This window comes from Gadus macrocephalus, chromosome 1 (genome assembly GCF_031168955.1).
Source record: "Gadus macrocephalus chromosome 1, ASM3116895v1".
In the NCBI taxonomy this organism is placed as follows: domain Eukaryota; kingdom Metazoa; phylum Chordata; class Actinopteri; order Gadiformes; family Gadidae; genus Gadus; species Gadus macrocephalus.
In genome coordinates, this window is record NC_082382.1 from 22825823 (window position 1) to 22845822 (window position 20000).

General features: G+C 48.0%; 2 protein-coding genes across 4 annotated transcripts in view; both read left to right on the forward strand.

Moving 5' to 3' along the window:
- The window catches only part of LOC132463097 (proteasomal ubiquitin receptor ADRM1-like), a 409794-nt gene that overhangs the window by 29164 nt on the left and 360630 nt on the right, over nt 1-20000 (forward strand). The gene's annotated exons all lie outside the window — the stretch shown is intronic.
- Nucleotides 2348-20000, forward strand: part of LOC132463127 (plexin-A1-like) — a 19106-nt gene continuing 1453 nt past the window's right edge. Inside the window, exons 1-9 of one of the 2 annotated variants that reach the window (XM_060059074.1) lie at nt 2348-2514; nt 3602-3761; nt 5172-5275; nt 6784-6880; nt 8626-8816; nt 11832-12001; nt 12771-12983; nt 14270-14420; nt 16677-20000. The exon at nt 16677-20000 is cut by the window's right edge and continues 1453 nt beyond it. In XM_060059074.1, the coding sequence (XP_059915057.1) occupies nt 2392-2514; nt 3602-3761; nt 5172-5275; nt 6784-6880; nt 8626-8816; nt 11832-12001; nt 12771-12983; nt 14270-14420; nt 16677-16772 (1305 nt within the window). In that variant the 5' untranslated portion in view covers nt 2348-2391 and the 3' untranslated portion in view covers nt 16773-20000. Of the gene's footprint in view, nt 2515-3319; nt 3355-3601; nt 3762-5171; nt 5276-6783; nt 6881-8625; nt 8817-11831; nt 12002-12770; nt 12984-14269; nt 14421-16676 lie in introns of those variants that run through there. The other variant, XM_060059081.1, reaches the window with a different exon arrangement.

Consider the following 20000-nt stretch of genomic DNA (forward strand, 5'->3'; position numbering starts at 1 on the left):
ATTGGCTGGGACTTTGCTCTCCATCTTATGGCTATTGATTATCTATTTGCTGGCAGTTGGTTACCTATCAACTAGCTTCGCTATTGGTTGGCTATCCACTAGCTATTGGTTGGCTATCCACTAGCTATCGGTTGGCTATCCACTACCTATTGGTTGGCTATCCACTAGCTATTAGTTGGCTATTCACTAGCTCTTTGTTGGCTATCCGCCAGCTCGGAGTTGGCTATTGGTTAGCTATCCAGTAACACTAAGATGGCTATCCGCTAGCTCTTGGTTGGCTATCCGCTAGCTCTTGGTTGGCTATCCGCTAGCTCTTGGTTGGCTATCCGCTAGCTCTTGGTTGGCTATCCGCTAGCTCTTGGTTGGCTATCCACCAGCTCTTTGTTGGCAATCCACTAGCTCTTGGTTGGCTATCAACTAGCTCTTTGTCGGCAATCTGCTAGCTCTTTTGGCCATCCGCTATCCCTTTGTTGGCAATCCATTAGCTCTTGGTTGGCTATCCGCTAGCTCTTGGTTGGCTACTTGCTAGTTTCTGTGTGATCCTACGCAGGTAGCCTGATCTGCGCTGCCTGGGTGTTGCGGGGTGGGTGTATTGTTGAGATGAGATGAAGGCTAGAGGGACCGCTGAGAGAGTGATGAGTATTGATCCTACAGGAGTTGATTTGTAAGAGTGGGAGTGCTCAGAATACACCCCTGTGACGTTATCATATTATTAATGATTGGAATGAAATGCCTGCTTCCTCTGACTGGCTGTCAGGAAAACAAAGCACTTTATTAAGGGTAACGGAGCAGAGAGGGAGAGAGAGAGGGAGGGAGGGAGGGAGAGAGGGAGAGAGGGAGAGAGAGAGGGAGAGAGAGAGAGGGAGGGAGAGAGAGAGAGAGGGAGAGGGAGAGAGAGAGAGAGAGAGAGAGAGAGAGAGAGAGAGAGGATGGGGTAGGAGTCTATAAGGAGGAGGAGGAAGAGGAGGGCACCACAACAGAGGTGCAGGATCAGGTTGAGGCAGTGAAAGCTCTCTCCAGTGCTTTAAGCCGAACCATCTGGAATCATTAGTAGAACTCCGCCTAATGAGGGGAGGGGCCCGAGGGCGGAGGTCAGAGCCACTGGGAGGAGTTTGGAACTGGAGTACGCCTTCACGACTTAATGGGGTGACGAAGAGGGAGAGAGAAGAGGAAATGAGGGGATGAGGGTGGGAATGATACGATTGGTTGCAAGTGAAACTGAGCCAGGAGCAGAGGACGGGGGGAAGAATGCATCTTGATGTCTTTACAGCATATGTATGTCAAACTGATCGTTTCTCAATGATAAACACCAAACACACCGCACATGAAAGCATCATTTAACAGACAACACTTTCATCCGAGGCGACAAGCAAGGTGGAAAAATATACATTCAACAAACCCTCAACGTCTCAGCTCAGGGCCTTCTCATTCCACAGAGATGGAACATCTGAATCGCGCGTTCTAGGAGCAAGGCGTGAAGCTCAGACCCCTCCCATTAGCACCGGTGCAGCAGTGTGTCGGTGAACTGGGAACGCGGGCAGGGAGCTGCTGGTTCCATCGTAGCGACGGCGTCGGGATCGTGTTGACGCTCTCTCCCTCTCCGGGGCCGGCGGACACGCAGCGGTTGTGAAGTTATTCCGAAGCTAATCTGTCCGCATAACTTAGACGTTCCGACGGCACAACCGTCCCTTCTGGAAGTGCCAGAAATAATCAAATTACGTAAAGCTACGACTAATCTCCGCGGCCGGGCGCAGACGCGAAGCGTTACGGAGAACTGAACTTTTAAAAAAGGTCTGCGTGCGAATCGCAGTGGGGAGCTCTCTCTCTCTCTCTTGATTAACTTGTTTTTCTGTGCTGCCTGACATTTAAAAAAGTTAAGCGACGCGTTGTGGTTGAGGAATCGTAGAACACGCTCGGTAAACAACAGCCTTTCTACGGCTGGGGAGACGCATGCAAATGAAAACGAAATGAGAAGTGGCAAATGTTTGTGACAAAACTCTGCGCAGGGGCCTCAGGTGGCAGGGATGTTTATTTATGCAGATTTGATTTCATAACCGTTCTAATGCTTTTAAAACTCTAATCCACTTTGTGAGTTGTGGAAGTTGTTAGACTGATGTTAATAAAGTTGTTTGAAAATTGAATATACCCTCTCTTCTCCCCCCTTCTCTCTCTCGACGGTTCTCTCTCTCTCCTACTCTCCCGCCCTACTCTTCTTCCTCCCTGCCTCCACCTCAATCTCTATTTCTCTCTCTCCAACTCTCTCTCCATACCCCCCCCCACCCCCTTTCTGTATGTGTGTGTGTTTCCTCTCTCTCTCTCTCTCTCTCTCTCTCTCTCTCTCTCTCTCTCTGGGTGTCTCTCTACCAGGAGTGTGCGGGGGAGCCTCTCTTCATGCTGTACTGCGCCATGAAGCAGCAGATGGAGAAGGGCCCCATCGACGCCATCACCGGGGAGGCCCGCTACTCGCTGAGCGAGGACAAGCTCATCAGACAGCAGATAGACTACAAGACACTGGTACTATAGAGGATATATACTATACACTTTATATACAGGACAAGCTCATCAGACAGCAGATAGACTACAAGACACTGGTACTATAGAGGATATATACTATACACTTTATATACAGGACAAGCTCATCAGACAGCAGATAGACTACAAGACACTGGTACTATAGAGGATATATACTATACACTTTATATACAGGACAAGCTCATCAGACAGCAGATAGACTACAAGACACTGGTACTATAGAGGATATATACTATACACTTTATATACAGGACATGCTCATCAGACAGCAGATGGACTACAAGACACTGGTACTATAGAGGATACATACCATAACGTTATATACAGGACAAGCTCATCAGACAGCAGATAGACTACAAGACACTGGTACTATAGAGGATACATACCATAACGTTATATACAGGACAAGCTCATCAGACAGCAGATAGACTACAAGACACTGGTACTATATAGGATACATACCATAACGTTATATACAGGACAAGCTCATCAGACAGCAGATAGACTACAAGACACTGGTACTATATAGGATACATACCATAACGTTATATACAGGACAAGCTCATCAGACAGCAGATAGACTACAAGACACTGGTACTATAGAGGATACATACCATAACGTTATATACAGGACAAGCTCATCAGACAGCAGATAGACTACAAGACACTGGTACTATAGAGGATACATACCATAACGTTATATACAGGACAAGCTCATCAGACAGCAGATAGACTACAAGACACTGGTACTATATAGGATACATACCATAACGTTATATACAGGACAAGCTCATCAGACAGCAGATAGACTACAAGACACTGGTACTATATAGGATGTAATCAATACTGTTGACATACAGTATAAAGTGATCAGGCAACAGATAGACTACAAAACACTGGTATTATATATTCTATATTCTATACCATTGATATACAGTATAAGCTCATCAGGCAACCATAAGACTACAAAATACTGGTATTTTATACGATTTAATCAATACTGTTTACGTACAGTCTAAGCTCATCAGGCAACAGTTAGACTGAGCAGCCCCTATGTCCCTGGCTCCAGACGCTGCACTGCGTGAACCCGGAGAACGAGAACGGGCTGGAGGTGACGGTCAAGTGTCTGAACTGCGACACGGTGATGCAGGTGAAGGAGAAGCTCCTGGACGCCGTGTACAAGGGCAGCCCGTACTCCCAGAGGCCCAAGGCCGCCGACATGGACCTGGGTGAGACCCCGGGCAGCCCCCCTCTCACATCCACCTCCATCTCACGCTCGCATCACACATCACACTCGACACACATACTCACACCCTGCACATCCACTAACCTCAATTCCATTTAAACAAACCCTCACACCCCTCACGTCCACTAACCTCACATCCATCTCAGCACGCGCTCACATCCTTTAACCTCACCTTGATCTTACTCACATCCACATCACACCAGCCACACTCACACTCCTCACAGTCACTTCCCGCACCTCCATCTCAGCACACACTCACATCCTTTATCCTCACCTTGATCTTACACTCACATCCACATCACACCAGCCACACTCACACTCCTCACAGTCACTTCCCGCACCTCCATCTCAGCACACACTCACATCCTTTATCCTCACCTTGATCTTACACTCACATCCACATCACCCCAGCCACACTCACACTCCTCACAGTCACTTCCCGCACCTCCATCTCAACACACTCACATCCTTTATCCTCACCTTCATCTTACACTCACATCCACATCACACCAGCCACACTCACACTCCTCACAGTCACTTCCCGCACCTCCATCTCAGCACACACTCACATCCTTTATCCTCACCTTGATCTTACACTCACATCCACATCACACCAGCCACACTCACACTCCTCACAGTCACTTCCCGCACCTCCATCTCAGCACACACTCACATCCTTTATCCTCACCTTTATCTTACACTCACATCCACATCACACCAGCCACACTCACACTCCTCACAGTCACTTCCCGCACCTCCATCTCAACACACTCACATCCTTTATCCTCACCTTGATCTTACACTCACATCCACATCACACCAGCCACACTCACACTCCTCACAGTCACTTCCCGCACCTCCATCTCAACACACACTCACATCCTTTATCCTCACCTTGATCGTACACTCACATCCACATCACACCAGCCACACTCACACTCCTCACAGTCACTTCCCGCACCTCCATCTCAACACACTCACATCCTTTATCCTCACCTTTATCTTACACTCACATCCACATCACACCAGCCACACTCACGCTCCTCACAGTCACTTTCCGCACCTCCATCTCAACACACTCACATCCTTTATCCTCACCTTGATCTTACACTCACATCCACATCACACCAGCCACACTCACACCCCTCACAGTCACTTCCCGCACCTCCATCTCAACACACTCACATCCTTTATCCTCACCTTTATCTTACACTCACATCCACATCACCCCAGCCACACTCACACTCCTCACAGTCACTTCCCGCACCTCCATCTCAACACACTCACATCCTTTATCCTCACCTTTATCTTACACTCACATCCACATCACCCCAGCCACACTCAACACACACTCACATCCCCTCCAGTGTCTAAACCTCCTCTCCGTCCTCAGAGTGGCGTCAGGGCCGGCTAGCCCGAATCATCCTGCAGGACGAGGATGTGACCACCAAGATCGACAACGACTGGAAAAGACTCAACACTTTGGCCCACTACCAGGTACACACACCAACCTTAACACTAACCTTAACTCAACTCACTACCAGGTACACACACCAACCTTAACACTAACCTTAACTCAACTCACCACCAGGTACACACACCAACCTTAACACTAACCTTAACTCAACTCACTACCAGGTACACACACCAACCTTAACACTAACCTTAACTCAACTCACTACCAGGTACACACACACCAACCTTAACACTAACCTTAACTCAACTCACTACCAGGTACACACACCAACCTTAACACTAACCTTAACTCAACTCACTACCAGGTACACACACCAACCTTAACACTAACCTTAACTCAACTCACTACCAGGTATACACACCAACCTTAACACTAACCTTAACTCAACTCACTACCAGGTATACACACCAACCTTAACACTAACCTTAACTCAACTCACTACCAGGTACACACACACCAACCTTAACACTAACCTTAACTCAACTCACTACCAGGTACACACACCAACCTTAACACTAACCTTAACTCAACTCACTACCAGGTATACACACCAACCTTAACACTAACCTTAACTCAACTCACTACCAGGTATACACACCAACCTTAACACTAACCTTAACTCAACTCACTACCAGGTACACACACACCAACCTTAACACTAACCTTAACTCAACTCACTACCAGGTACACACACACCAACCTTAACACTAACCTTAACTCAACTCACTACCAGGTACACACACACCAACCTTAACACTAACCTTAACTCAACTCACTACCAGGTACACACACCAACCTTAACACTAACCTTAACTCAACTCACTACCAGGTACACACACCAACCTCAACACTAACCTTAACTCAACTCACTACCAGGTACACACACCAACCTTAACACTAACCTTAACTCAACTCACTACCAGGTACACACACCAACCTTAACACTAACCTTAACTCAACTCACTACCAGGTACACACACCAACCTTAACACTAACCTTAACTCAACTCACTACCAGGTACACACACCAACCTTAACACTAACCTTAACTCAACTCACTACCAGGTACACGCACTAACCTTGACCCTAGCACTTACACTAACCTTAACTCAACTCACTACCAGGTATACACACCAACACTAATCTTAACCCTGACCCGAGCCCTTACTATAACCCTGACTAAACTCTCTAATGTGTTTGTGTGTGTACGTGTGTGTGTGTGTGTGTGTGTGTGTGTGTGTGTGTGTGTGTGTGTGTGTGTCTGCCCGTGTGTGTGTGTGTGTGTGTGTGTGTGTGTGTGTGTGTGTGTGTGTGTGTGTGTGTGTGTGTGTGTGTGTGTGTGTGTGTGTGTGTGTGTGTACGTGTGTGTGTGTGTCTGCCCGTGTGTGTGTGTGTGTGTGTGTGTGTGTGTGTCTGCCCGTGTGTGTGTGTGTGTGTGTGTGTGCCCGTGTGTGTGTGTGTGTGTGTGTGTCTGCCCGTGTGTGTGTGTGTGTGTGTGTGTGTGTGTGTGTGTCTGCCCGTGTGTGTAGGTGACAGACGGTTCGGTTATAGCTCTGGTGCCCAAGCAGAACTCTGCCTACAACATCTCCAACTCCTCCACCTTCACCAAGAGCTTGAGCAGATACGGTACAAACTCACGGACTCCTCCTCCAGCTCTCTTCACCTCCACCTCGCTCTTCCCCTCCACCTCTCTTGACCATCTGTTAATCTCTTTCATAGCCAGATGGATCGTCTTTGTTTGTCGTGGTCTCTCGCTGTCGCTCTTGCTCGCTCTCTCTCTCTCTCTCTCTCTCTCTCTCTCTCTCTCTCTCTCTCTCTCTCTCTCTCTCTCTCTCTCTCTCTCTCTCGTCTCTCTACCATCCCTTGCTCTCTCTTTATAGATTCTCCTCACTCTCCTGTCCCCATTCATTCGTTTTTTCTGTCTTTGTGTTTACGTTTTTTGATCGCTGCAATGATTGGCTTTTATTTTTTGCATTCTCTCTCTCTCGCTCTCTCACTCTCTCGCTCTCTCTCTCTTTCTCTTTCAATTTCTCTTTCTCTTTAGCGTGTTCTCTCACTATCTTTCTCTCTAGCTTGTTCCCCTTCTCTCCCCCTCTCTCCCCCTCCTTCCCTCCCTCTCTCCCTCTCTCCCTCTCCCTCCCTCCCCACCCTCCCTCTCCACCTCTGAATACCGATGCTTTTTTATCCAGCTCCATCAGCCCATCCAAGGCTATTTCCAGGCAGCCAGTTAAGGACAGGCATTAAAGTAGACGGCCCAGAGAGAGGGAGAGGGAGAGCGAGAGGACCCCTGGGGAATGCAGATAGCGAACAACCAGACATTAATTCTTCCCAGCCGAAGGCCTAGGAGGGAGCTGTCATGTTCCCTCTTCCTAACAGCACATCTCCAAGAGGACGTGGCTCATATCTGTCCAGCGGTCAACGTGGGCCTGTCGCCCATTCATCACATGACACGCAGACCCCTCCAACACAAACATGCTGACACACGTTTCACGTCATGTGCTCGACATGCACCCACAAGTGCACCAATTAGAGCAATCTCCTCACATTGCAACAACGGCTGGGCAGGCATCACTTGAAACACGCTAATTACTTCCTGTTATGTTCCTAATTACAGGAATGGCGTTATGGGAAATTGATGATGATTGTTTTGACCGTTAGCGAAAAACAAGATCAAACACAATGCATGCCCACTGCCATAGTGGAGGAACAAGAGGCCAGGCAAAGAGATGAAATGATTGGATTAATGCCGTGATAAATAATAAATTAGTCTGCTGTTGGACGAGCCAGGGTGTGATAATATGCATACCGGGATCTGGCCTTTTCCTAGCTTCCCTGATCCATGCAATTTATAATAGAAGTGGGAGCTTGTGTGATTCATGCAGATATGTGTGTGTAGTTGTGTGGGAATTTGTGTGTGCAGTCGTGTTAGTGCATTTGGGTGTGTGCGTGTCTGTGTGTGTGTGTATGTGTGTTTCCAGTGTGAATGGGGCTTAAAAGCGGGCGCTCTTTTGTCAGTGGAAAGTGGCCATGATGGCTTTGGAATTAGAGCCACTCAGAATCTCTCTCTGTCCCCCTCTCTCTCTGTCTCTCTGTCTCTCTGTCTCTCTGTCTCTCTGTCTCTCTGTCTCTCTCTCTCTCTCTCTCACACTATCTCTCTCTCTTTCTCGTGCTGATGGGGCTGTGAGGACCCACGGGAAACACTACTCTATCCTTCCTAATATAATATCATCTCTATGTGTGTGGGTTTGTGCATACCTGTGTGTGTGTGTGTGTGTGTGTGTGTGTGTGTGTGTGTGTGTGTGTGTGTGTGTGTGTGTGTGTGTGTGTGTGTGTGTGTGTGTGTGTGTGTGTGTGTGTGTGCGCGCCATCAGAGAGCATGCTCAGGACGGCCAGCAGCCCGGACAGCCTGCGGTCTCGCACGCCCATGATCACCCCCGACCTGGAGAGCGGCACCAAGCTGTGGCACCTGGTGAAGAACCACGACCAGGCGGACCAGCGCGAGGGCGACCGCGGCAGCAAGATGGTGTCCGAGATCTACCTCACCCGGCTGCTGGCCACCAAGGTACACACACACACTCGTCACGTCACCACGGTAACGCACACACTCGTCCAAGGTACCACACAAACTCATAACGTCGCCACAGCTACGCAGACGTCGACACGGCGACACGCGCTCGTCAAGGCCCAGGATCTTATTGTCACCACGGTAACACACACTCGTCACGTCACCGTGGTAACAGACAATCGTCACGGCACCGTGGTAACACACACTCGTCACATCACCGCGGTACCCCACACTCGTCAAGTCACCACGGTAACACGCACACACTCGTCGGGCCATCAGGTACCCCAAGCGCGAGTCACGTCACCCCGGTAGCACACACTCGTCACGCCGCCATGGTAACACACTAGTCACGTCACCCCGGTAACACACACACTCCACCACGGTGCCACACACACTCGTCACGTCACCTTGGTAACACACACTCATCAGATCACCACGGTCACACACGTACTCATCCCATCACCACGGTAACACACAGCTGTGTAGAGGTTCATCATGAAACACTGGATATGAAGGCAGATGTGCAGCTGAGGGCGGGTTTGGGGGGGTTGATTGACAGGTGAGCAGGAGACGGCTCATTGGTTGAGGTAGAAGAACACAATGGTTTATGGGGCGGCAGATCCTCGGAGGCAAAACACGCGACGCAGAAACTAATCTGGCCGTCTGCGTAGCTGCCTGTCTCTCTGTCCGTCTAGCCCTCGGTTTACCGGTCTCTCTCTTTCCGGCTCTACGTCGTCTGCATTTTACTCCCTTTCTACCTGTCTCTATTCCTAGCTGCTTCCTCGCTGTGTGTCTGATGTTTCCTGCGATATCCATGTTTCAAGCGAGCGCATGTGTGTGTGTGTGTGTGTGTGTATGCGCTTGTCGTGTGTGCATGTGTTACTATTTTTCGTAAATTGGATCATGGCGAGAATTCAAAGCAAGGACACAAAAAAACCACTGTTACCATGGAGATTAATTTAGCTTGATATAATGCGGTGCTTTTTGGGAGATGAGCCGGAGGACTCGGTCCAAATCCTCGGGCTGGGCTCCCGGTCTGCGAGTCTGGACGGCTCCCATGACAACACGGGCAGGGGCCCCACCATGATAACACAGGCTCCTGGGGGGGGCCCTATCAGGCCCCGGATCAGAGCCGCACACAAACGGTGGGGAAACCAAACTGGTCTTTCTGGAGCCTGACCAATGATGGAAACAGCGAGCTGAAACACTGAATGCTATTCTCTGTCCTCAGACTCATAGGAAAGAAAACTATAATCGTGACTATGATATACAATTACACAAATTATATAAACCCTGATTATATAATTACTGATGAAGGATAACTTATTTTTAGGACTCTTCGGACAGCCAAATGTTTGATTTAATTTTAGAGCATGATCATGGGAAGATACAGGCAGCAAAGTTACCGCGAATATTGCATAAACTCTGTTTATATAATTCCTAGCCAATGTGAAAAGGAATGTCTATGCATTCTCCTTCGATAGTTTGTATTTGCATTGCCACGAGGTCTGATACGAAGGCCAAACTGACATCTCTGTTGATTCCTCTAACTGACTTGAAGCCTTGCAGACATGTCCACTTCACCCATAGTGTGTTGCAGTTTAACTCGGCCTTTCCCGTCATGGCTGACTTCAGCGATGACCAAATGCTAGACTCTCCACGATGTTCACTTCCCCTCACCTTTGTATCAACTACCCACGCTGAGAACGTTTCCCTATAAGAATCTTGTTCACCCTTTGTCTTACTGGATGTATTCTCGGTAACTTTCCTGCCTGTATCTTCCCATGATCATGCTCTAAAATGTATTCAAATATTCTGCTGTCCGAAGTGTCCTAAAAAGAGGATATTCTTCATCAGAGAGGCTCTATCAGTAGTGGCTTCAATAGGAAACAATGGAGGTCAGGGGGGTCTAGCTCAGGGAGACCCTCAAGTACACTAGACTAGACCTTGCGGCTCCTATCCATGAAACGCTCGGTATCGGCTGAACACAGAGCCCACACATCTCAAGCTGTCACCTATCACAGTGTTCCCACTCTGCCGGTAAAAGCGTTCAAAACAAATCCATTTAATCACACCTCTCATGTGATTGGGAGACAACTCCCCGTGGGGCCGAACGAGGAGCGAGCCTGACTTTTATCCTGGGTTTCTAAAGCGCCTCTGCAATTCACATTTTGATTTTGTTATTCCAAACAATTTTCTGTCGTTGTTGAGTGTTCTGCGTGCCGGTCTGGCCGTGAGGTGCCTGCGTGAAGGCGTCTATAGACTGATAGTTGAAGCCCCCTGTGTGAATGTGTCTGTCAATAGACTGAGAGTTTAAGCCCCCTGTGTGATTGCGTCTGAAACTGAGAGCTGAAGCGCCCTGTTTGAATGGATCTGTGGCCGGAGAGTTGAGGCCCCTGTGTGAATGCGTCTGAAGCCCCCAGTGTGAATGCTTCAGTCTGTGGACTGAGAGTCTAAGCCCCCTGTGTGAAGGCGTCTGAGACAGACAGTTGAGCCCCCTCTCTCCTTCTGCTTGTTTCATCAGAGCTGAAGCCCCCTTTCTCCCTCTCTGCTGGTTTCATAAGAGTGAAGCCCCCTCTCTCCCTCTCTGCTGGTTTCATAAGAGTCAAGCCCCCTCTCTCCTGGTTTCATAAGAGTGAAGCCCCCTCTCTCCTGGTTTCATAAGAGTGAAGCCCCCTCTCTCCTGGTTTCATAAGAGTGAAGCCCCCTCTCTCCCGGTTTCATAAGAGTGAAGCCCCCTCTCTCCCTCTCTCCTGGTTTCATAAGAGTGAAGCCCCCTCTCTCCTGGTTTCATAAGAGTGAAGCCCCCTCTCTCCTGGTTTCATAAGAGTGAAGCCCCCTCTCTCCCGGTTTCATAAGAGTGAAGCCCCCTCTCTCCCTCTCTCCTGGTTTCATAAGAGTGAAGCCCCCTCTCTCCCTCTCTGCTGGTTTCATGAGAGCTTAACCCCCTCCCTCCCTCTTTGCTAGTTTCCTGAGAGCTCAACCCCCTCTCTCCCTCTGTGCTGGTTTCAGGGCACGCTGCAGAAGTTTGTGGACGACCTGTTTGAGACCATCTTCAGCACGGCCCACCGGGGCAGTGCTCTGCCGCTGGCCATCAAGTACATGTTCGACTTCCTGGACGAGCAGGCGGACAAGCATTCCATCACCGATTACGACGTCAGGCACACCTGGAAGAGCAACTGGTACGGAGACGTCGATAAAATATATGCATAGATATATCTCTATATAACTAGATATATCTAGATATAAGATGTATGTAGATGTATTTAGATATACGATGTATCTAGATATATATATAAAGATATAAGATGTGTGTAGATGTATTTAGATATACGATGTATCTATATATATATATATATATGTAGATATAAGATGGATGTAGATGTATTTAGATATACGATGTATCTAGATATATCTAGATATAAGATGTATGTAGAGATTTCTAAATCTAAGATGTATATTATATCTAGATATATCTAGATCTAAGATAGATATACAATATAGATGTAAGATATATCTAGATTTATCTTATACCTAGTCCTAAAATGACCCAGGATCGAGAGTGACAGCACTATGAGATGTTTTAATGTGTCCAAATGTTTTAAATTGCTCTGTCTGTTACCTTTCTGTCTCACGGTACTATATTCATATCCACTTTATTCTCTTATTTGTCATTCTCTCTCTCGCTCAATCTCCCTCTCTCTCTCTTAATCTCAGTCTCTCTCCCTCTCTGTCTGCCTCTCTCTCCTCCTCCCACCCGCTCTCTCAATCTAATTCCAATTGCTTGGCGTGCATGCCAACAAGATGTTGATGGGGCCAAATCCTATCACAACATCCTATAAATAAAGCATCATGACAACTGTTTGTGAGCAACAACAATGAGACGATGATGATAATTATTCTAATAACACAGAACAAAGTAATCAAGCGATCCGCTCTCCCCCTGCGCAGTCTGCCCCTGAGGTTCTGGGTGAACGTCATCAAGAACCCCCACTTTGTGTTCGACATCCACAAGAACAGCATCACGGACGCCTGCCTCTCGGTGGTGGCCCAGACCTTCATGGACTCCTGCTCCACCTCCGAGCACAAGCTGGGCAAGGACTCGCCCTCCAACAAGCTGCTCTACGCCAAGGACATCCCCAACTACAAGAGCTGGGTGGAGAGGTACGGCGACCTCTGACCCTTCAGGATCCGATTCAGGTTCAGGATGACGATGATGTGTCTCTGGTCTCGGCTGTCGTTGGTCAGGAGGAGGACAGGAGCAGATTGTAGTCTAGTGGATAGGGTGTGTGTGTTCCGGATGAAAAGGTCAAGGTTTGACCCCCTATGTCAACCATCTGTAGGACCAAGATGACCTCCTGACCTCTGCCTGCTCCTTGATGACTCTAAATGAACCGAGACAAAAGTCGTTGTGTTATCACCTTAAATAGGAAAGTCTGCTTAACATAAATGTATAGCTTTGTAGGTGTTGGTCATTCGGTCATCTGTTTTCGATCCCCCAGCAATAGAAATGGATCATAACTCTTCACTGTGAAAACGAATTGATCTGTTGTAGATTTAATTGGATAAAAGGGGCGAGACAAATCCCAATCCAACCAATTACGTGGAAGGGGCGGGGCAGAGTCGATGCTTTGCTGACATCGTTTATACCTCACCGAGGCCATATTGAACGTTCAAAGACCCGACTTTGATTCTTGTTCAACCCTCTTATCTCCGTGTGTAAGAGCTTTGATAAGGGCCGTTTAAACCCCCGCACCGCAGCTAGCTCCCGCCAACTGAAGCGGAGAGCCTGTGAGGACCCGGAACATAATCCAGTAAATCCCTAAATTGATTCTGAGATCGGCTCCTGTACTCCACCCTCATAAACTAGATTACCGGGAACACACGCGCTGCCCAGGACACAACGGCAAAGCAATACCTGCGCCGGCGGCTAGCATCTCTCACGTTAGAAGTGTCAGTTGGGAGGACAGCAGGAGGATTTCGAGGCATAACAACAAGCTAACAGTTTATGAGGCGCTAAACGTCAAGCCGCACACAGAGCTGCCGGAGACGGCTGTGTTAAAAAAAACACAGCGGCGCTCGCACAACCGCCGCGCTTGAAGTGAGGACCAAGAAAAACCCTGACTGGTAACATTGTTGTGCATATCGGCTCGCCCTAACTAATCTTCTGAAGCCAGCCAACATCTGCCTGCTGCATCAACGTCCCTGTGAACGGATGCACATCGCGCAAAATGTCCTTTTTAGTAGTAGTAGTTTGCTCATGGGTACGAATCCTGAGGCAGGCTGTTCGTTAACACGATTTTACTAGGACCGTACAAACCCCTTTAACAAACACCTGCCCAAACCATTTCAGTAACTGTTTAGGGGTCCCCCCTTTAAGACAAACAAGACGGTCCGACACTGGGTTCTTCAATGCATTTGAACCTTGACCCTTGACCCTGTGCTCCCAGGTACTACTCCGACATCTCCCGCATGCCGGCCATCAGCGACCAGGACATGAGCGCCTACCTGGCGGAGCAGTCACGCATCCACCTCAGCCAGTTCAACAGCATGTCCGCCCTGCACGAGATCTACACCTACATCGCCAAGTACAAGGACGAGGTGAGTGGCCCGGCCTAGCACGCTAATGCTAAGCAAATTCTGACCAAGTTAAAGTAGCCTAGCATCATGCTATGGTAAACTTAACAATATCAATGACGAGGTGAGTAAGGTAGCCAAGTACGCAGCTAATGCTTACCTAGCTAAAGTAGCCTAGCATCATGCTGTGGTAAACCTACCATTATCAAGCAGAAGGACGAGGTGAGTGGACTGGCCTAGAACGGCGCTAATGCTAAACTAGCTCAAGTAGCCTAGCCATACATGGACGAGTTGGGTAAGGTAGCCTCGCTACATAAAATGTAAATGAGGTGTCTAAGCAGAGGTGGTTGAATTCAGGATATTTATGATGGACATGAAAAGAAAAAGGGAGAAAAGAGTACCCTTTGTAGTAATAGATTACTATGCAATCATTTAATAATCATAATAATAATTATTCAATAAAGTACTATTATTAAAAACACTTTGAAATGAATACATTTTTAGCATAGCATAAAAGTAGAGCCTCGCTAATGGAGTCGCCGAGCCGACCAGAAAAAGGTTACCGTGACATTCCCGCCTCCTATTATAACGTTTAATTAAACCTAAACACATGGAATACATCGGCCCGCTCCCGGTCCAATCTTTATTTACCCTCCCCCCGTCACACGGAGCGACGGCGGTCCGACGCCAGCCTGCCGCTCAGCCATTACGGCGCATTAGCTCTGACCAGCACCGCAAGGTTGTTTTAATTCAATTACCGTCCGCGAGCCGCGCCTTTCGCGGCCGGTGGCCGGCCATTAGCGCTATTAAGAGTCACATTAAGACACGGCCGCGCGCCGCCAAGCTAATGGCCCGACGCACGATTTATAGGCCAGCCTCTGTTCTCTGTGTCCCCCCCCCCCCCCCCCCCCCACCCCCTGAACCCCTCTGTCGCTCCGTGCCGGGTGGTGAACCCCACTCTGCTGGGCTTTGATCCACCGCTGAAGACGACTGCAGATTAGGAAGGGGCTGTGCTGAGTGTGTGGTGTTTTAGATCGATGGTGGTCGGTGGGATGTTTGCTCTGTGCGTGCGTGCGTGCGTGCGTGCGTGCGTGCGTGCGTGCGTGCGTGCGTGCGTGCGTGCGTGCGTGCGTGCGTGCGTGCGTGTTTGTGCGAGAGACAAATGTATGGACTGACACATAGAAGGATAATGAAGCTTTATATGAGGGTCATTTCAAAACCTACTCTTCCCTGTAAGGACCATAAACACACACACACACACTCACACACACTTTTCTTTCTTTAGGAAACATGCAAACACACTTTTTACCAACCATTTAAACTGCTTTTTTTGCCTCAGTTTATCTCTCTCTCTCTCACTCTTTCTCTCTCTCTCTCTCTCTCTCTCTCGCTCTCGCTCTCGCTCTCTCTCGCTCTCTCGCTCTCTCTCTCTCTCCCCCTCTCTTGCTCTCTCTCTCTATTGATCAATTGACCGTTTGGAGGATAGGTAATGTTAAATGTCTTGTAATGGTTAATCAACTTGGCCCCCGCTGGTAAAGTAGAGGCCCTTTCAGAGCGCGGGGCCCCAAAGCGCCCTGGCTCTGCCTCGATCTTCCTTTCTTCTCTCTCTGCGTGGAGTCCGGTTAGCTTCAGCCCTCATCAAGACTTCTGTTGTGATCCCGACGCTCGGAGAGAAAGTTCTGGCTTCTTCTGTTCTCGTTGAAGGCGCACGGGCTGTTCTGTGAGCGAGCAATTGTTGATATGAATATTTGATAAGAAATTTCTACTGTCTCCACGGTACCGACCCCCCTTAGGTCCTCAGTGTTTGGGTTGTATGAAAGAGCAACTCTGTGATACAGAGGATAACCTAACCGCGGTCTCTGCTTCTTGTATCTTTCTCGCCACCCCGTATCCTCCTTATTCCCTGTCTCTCTCTCCATCTCCTCTCTCTCCTGTCTCTCTCCTCTTCTCTGTCCCTCTCTCGCCTCCCCCTGTCTCTCTCCTGTCTCTCTGCTCTTCTCTGTCCCTCTCTCGCCTCCCCCTGTCTCTCTCCCGTCTCTCTCCTTCTTTCTTGCCTCCTCATGTCTCTCTCTTGTCTCCCTCCTCCTCTCTGTCCACCTCTGGCCTCCTCCTGTCTCTCTCTCTCCTGTCACTCTCCTCTCTCTCTCCTCCTTTCTGTCTCCTGTCGCCTCCTCATGTAAATAATCCCTGTCTAACCGTCCTTCTGTCTCCCTCTCTCCCCCCTCTCTCCCCTCCCTCCCTCCCTCTCTCCCCTCTCCCCCCCCCCCCCCCCCCCCCCAGATCCTGACAGCCTTACAGAAGGACGACCAGTGCCGCCGGCAGCGGCTACGCAGCAAGCTGGAGCAGGTCATCGACACCATGGCCCAGGCTAGCTGAGGACCGGCCCCGGCCACGCACACTTGGCGCTAACTGAGCTAGCTAACCAGCTAACCGAGCTAGCCGACCCGAGCTAGCTGAGCTAGCTAACCAGCTAACCGAGCTAGCTGACCGTGCTAACCAAGCTAGCTGAGGACTTGCCACTCAAAAACACAACAAAAAAAAACACGCAGCTGGCTAGCGGACGCCTAGCCACTTACACACGCCTTCTTTTCCTACCCACCACCGGTGATACGATGAACTTTGAACCTGTGAACTCTGAGCTTGGGACACTTGACTAAGTGACTAAGTAACAGAGCGAGAGGCGGGCACCGCAAGGACCCACACCAGTGGCGGCGGCGGCGGCACACTGTAGAGACCGGCAGCCGCCGTCGGTTTGTAGCCGCGGCGCCGCGGGCAGTGGGGACGTTTCTCTGAGCCACTAAAACCAGCCCTTCCAACCAAATCACGCGCATCTCCCGCCTCGGTCAGCACCACCGCCGCCCTCAGGAGACACTTTGATTTAATTTAAAGCCCCCCCAAATAACACAGAGTAGCCGGCTCTTGGCTCGAGGATAGCTTCGGACCGTGGCGGTGGCGTTAGCTTGCTAAAGACAGAGCCGACAATGAAACAGAGGTACGTCCACAGCAGGTGTTCCAACTGAAATAGCTAGCCGAGGTAGCTAGCTGTCCATATCTTAGTTATAGCTGTGCTGCTACGGCAAAGATAAAAAAATAAAGAGAATAAAAGCGGTACCTTTCCCTGTACCTTTAGCGCCCCGTTAGGTAAAGGTTTGTAGAGACTGTAAGGCAGCTGTCTGCAATCGGAAACCCGGAGCAAAAACGAAAACGAAAGGCAAAACGGGAGAGCGAGGAGTCTGAGCTTCTTCAAAGAAACATTCCTCCTGTTTCATCTGTGAATACATCAGGACATTGGGAAATGGGGCACACTTATTCTGACTGTGTGTCGGGAATAGATTGACGTCACATTTGGTTTCTTGGTTCTGTTTGGTTGTTTTTTAAACTGCCTACTCTTCACACGTGCTTCGTCACCTGTGTTACTGCTGAATTTGCACAATTTACGACAAAGCTTATCAAAAAAAAGGATATATGATAAAAGATATATATAGTTATATGAAATGTCAACTTTGTTTTTAAACGGCGAAGTGAAAAAAAAGTTTTCCATTTTAGTGTACAAAAAGATATCTTTGAGAATTTGATATTTCGATCGTTTGAATAATTGAAGAACATGCAAGGAAGAGATTGTCCTGTGCCATGTTTTATTTGAATGTTGTTTGGTGCAAATACTTTTTCTTTCTCAAGGATGATGAACTTATTCCATGCTGACCGAGAGTGAGAGTATACAAACAGGCAACACATTGTACATATATATCAGTCCAAAAACGTTATTTCTCATCGTCTTACAATGGATCAATAGGTAAAACATACCAACTGGACCTGTTCCAAAATATATATTATGTTGTTTGTTTATCGCAAAAAAAAAACATGGTTCTTCCCATTCCTTTGAAACCTCCATTGAGGCTAGCCTGGACCGCTAACAGCGATAGAGGCTAGCCTCCATAGCTAATGGCTATACCGTCTGACCCATAGAAAGAACGCCTCTTTTCACTCCCACACCACAAACACATCCCAAAAGATCCTTTGTTATTCTATCAAGGGCTCATCTCTTTCTGAGAGGACACTTCTCAAGTGTGCAATCCAGGAGTCCAGGCCTCTGTAGGGGGAAAAAGGAGGTAAACAGTGTTTTCGGGCAATTTTCTTTTCTTTTTTCACTAGACTGGCGCAGCTATTGGAAAGATGGTTAGGAGAAAAGTTTGACGGCCTGTGGAATGTGACAAGATAATGAAACGTAGCTCAGTCTTTTGTGTTCTCTGTGAAGGACTTGAAGGCCTTCTGCTCTTATTTTTGTGAATATGTGAAAAACGTGTATTTCTTTCAGATTGTGCTGCGTTTAGTCATTGATTTCACGTATTTTTTTATATTAATGTGTTGAAAGTGTATTTAGGATAGGCACACTTGAGAATGAATCCTGGTTCGTGTACGATAGCGACATGCAAAGCCCTAGCAACCCCTTTACCCACCGGCTAGCTCACAGATTGCCTCAATTGATCATGATAAGCTACGACGACATTTATGTAAAACAAACACGTCGTTTTTACATAGCCTTGGTCAATTACAAAGACAGTACAGATATTTATTGAAGATATGTTTAAATACAGAGTGATCACATCATCGGTCAGTTTTATTCAACTCAACAAACCGACAGTGTTAGTCATCCAAATTATAAAAATGGACCGCCGATATCAAACTGAATTTAAATCTGGAATGTGATGATATAGCTGAATGATGTTATCATAACCTTTAAAAATGCCTACAAACTAATTGTAGTTCTACAGGGTAAAACGTTCCAGACTTAAGGCCCAGCTCTTAAACCACTACATGTTGACGTCTTGAAGGATGTCACTAAGTCCTTTAAGACCATACATTTCTAAATGTTGGTCTGGTTTGTGCAAACGTACCAACCAAGCACAACTCACAGGTCCCGATTATGTTCCTCAACAAACACACAACTGTCACGAATCACAGTTCACACAGTGGGTGTTACCATTGGGAGGGCGGAGTTACGAGTTCATGTACCCATTCACGACTAGCCCATCGTGAATCCAACGACTATAACTTACACATTTCTGCATTCCTGCTAGAGAGCTGCGGTTCTTTTTCCCAGATGGTGCGTGACTCCATCTCTCAGGCTTCCCTTCTCGCTGTCAGTTAGATTTCGTTATCTTATGTTTACAACCGCAATGTCCTCCTTGTCGCCCAGATATATCTCCTGAGCTCAGGGTTCCAGGCGGTGGTGTAGGGGTGTAGTAGTTAGCCAGGCGACATTTCCCGGACATAACGATTCCGAAAACCAAACCAATCTTCCGTCACAGTAGGCAGCATAAATAAATATTTTGTTTGGCTATTTTAATATTCCTACATATATGTCTTACCATTATGATCGTCCTCCTTCTGTTAAGAGGGCAAAGTGATCCTGCTTGCTCTTTCATTTAGAAGGAAAAGGTTTTTTCCAGAGCTCTTTCTAAAACAGGCAGCAGAGTTTGTTTTCATGTTTGTTTTTTCACCTTTGCAGACGTGCGTGCTTGAAGCGTGCTGTACGTAATTAAATACTTGATCGAAGAAACTCTTAAATACCACTGATTTGCACAGGGTAGATAAAAAAACACA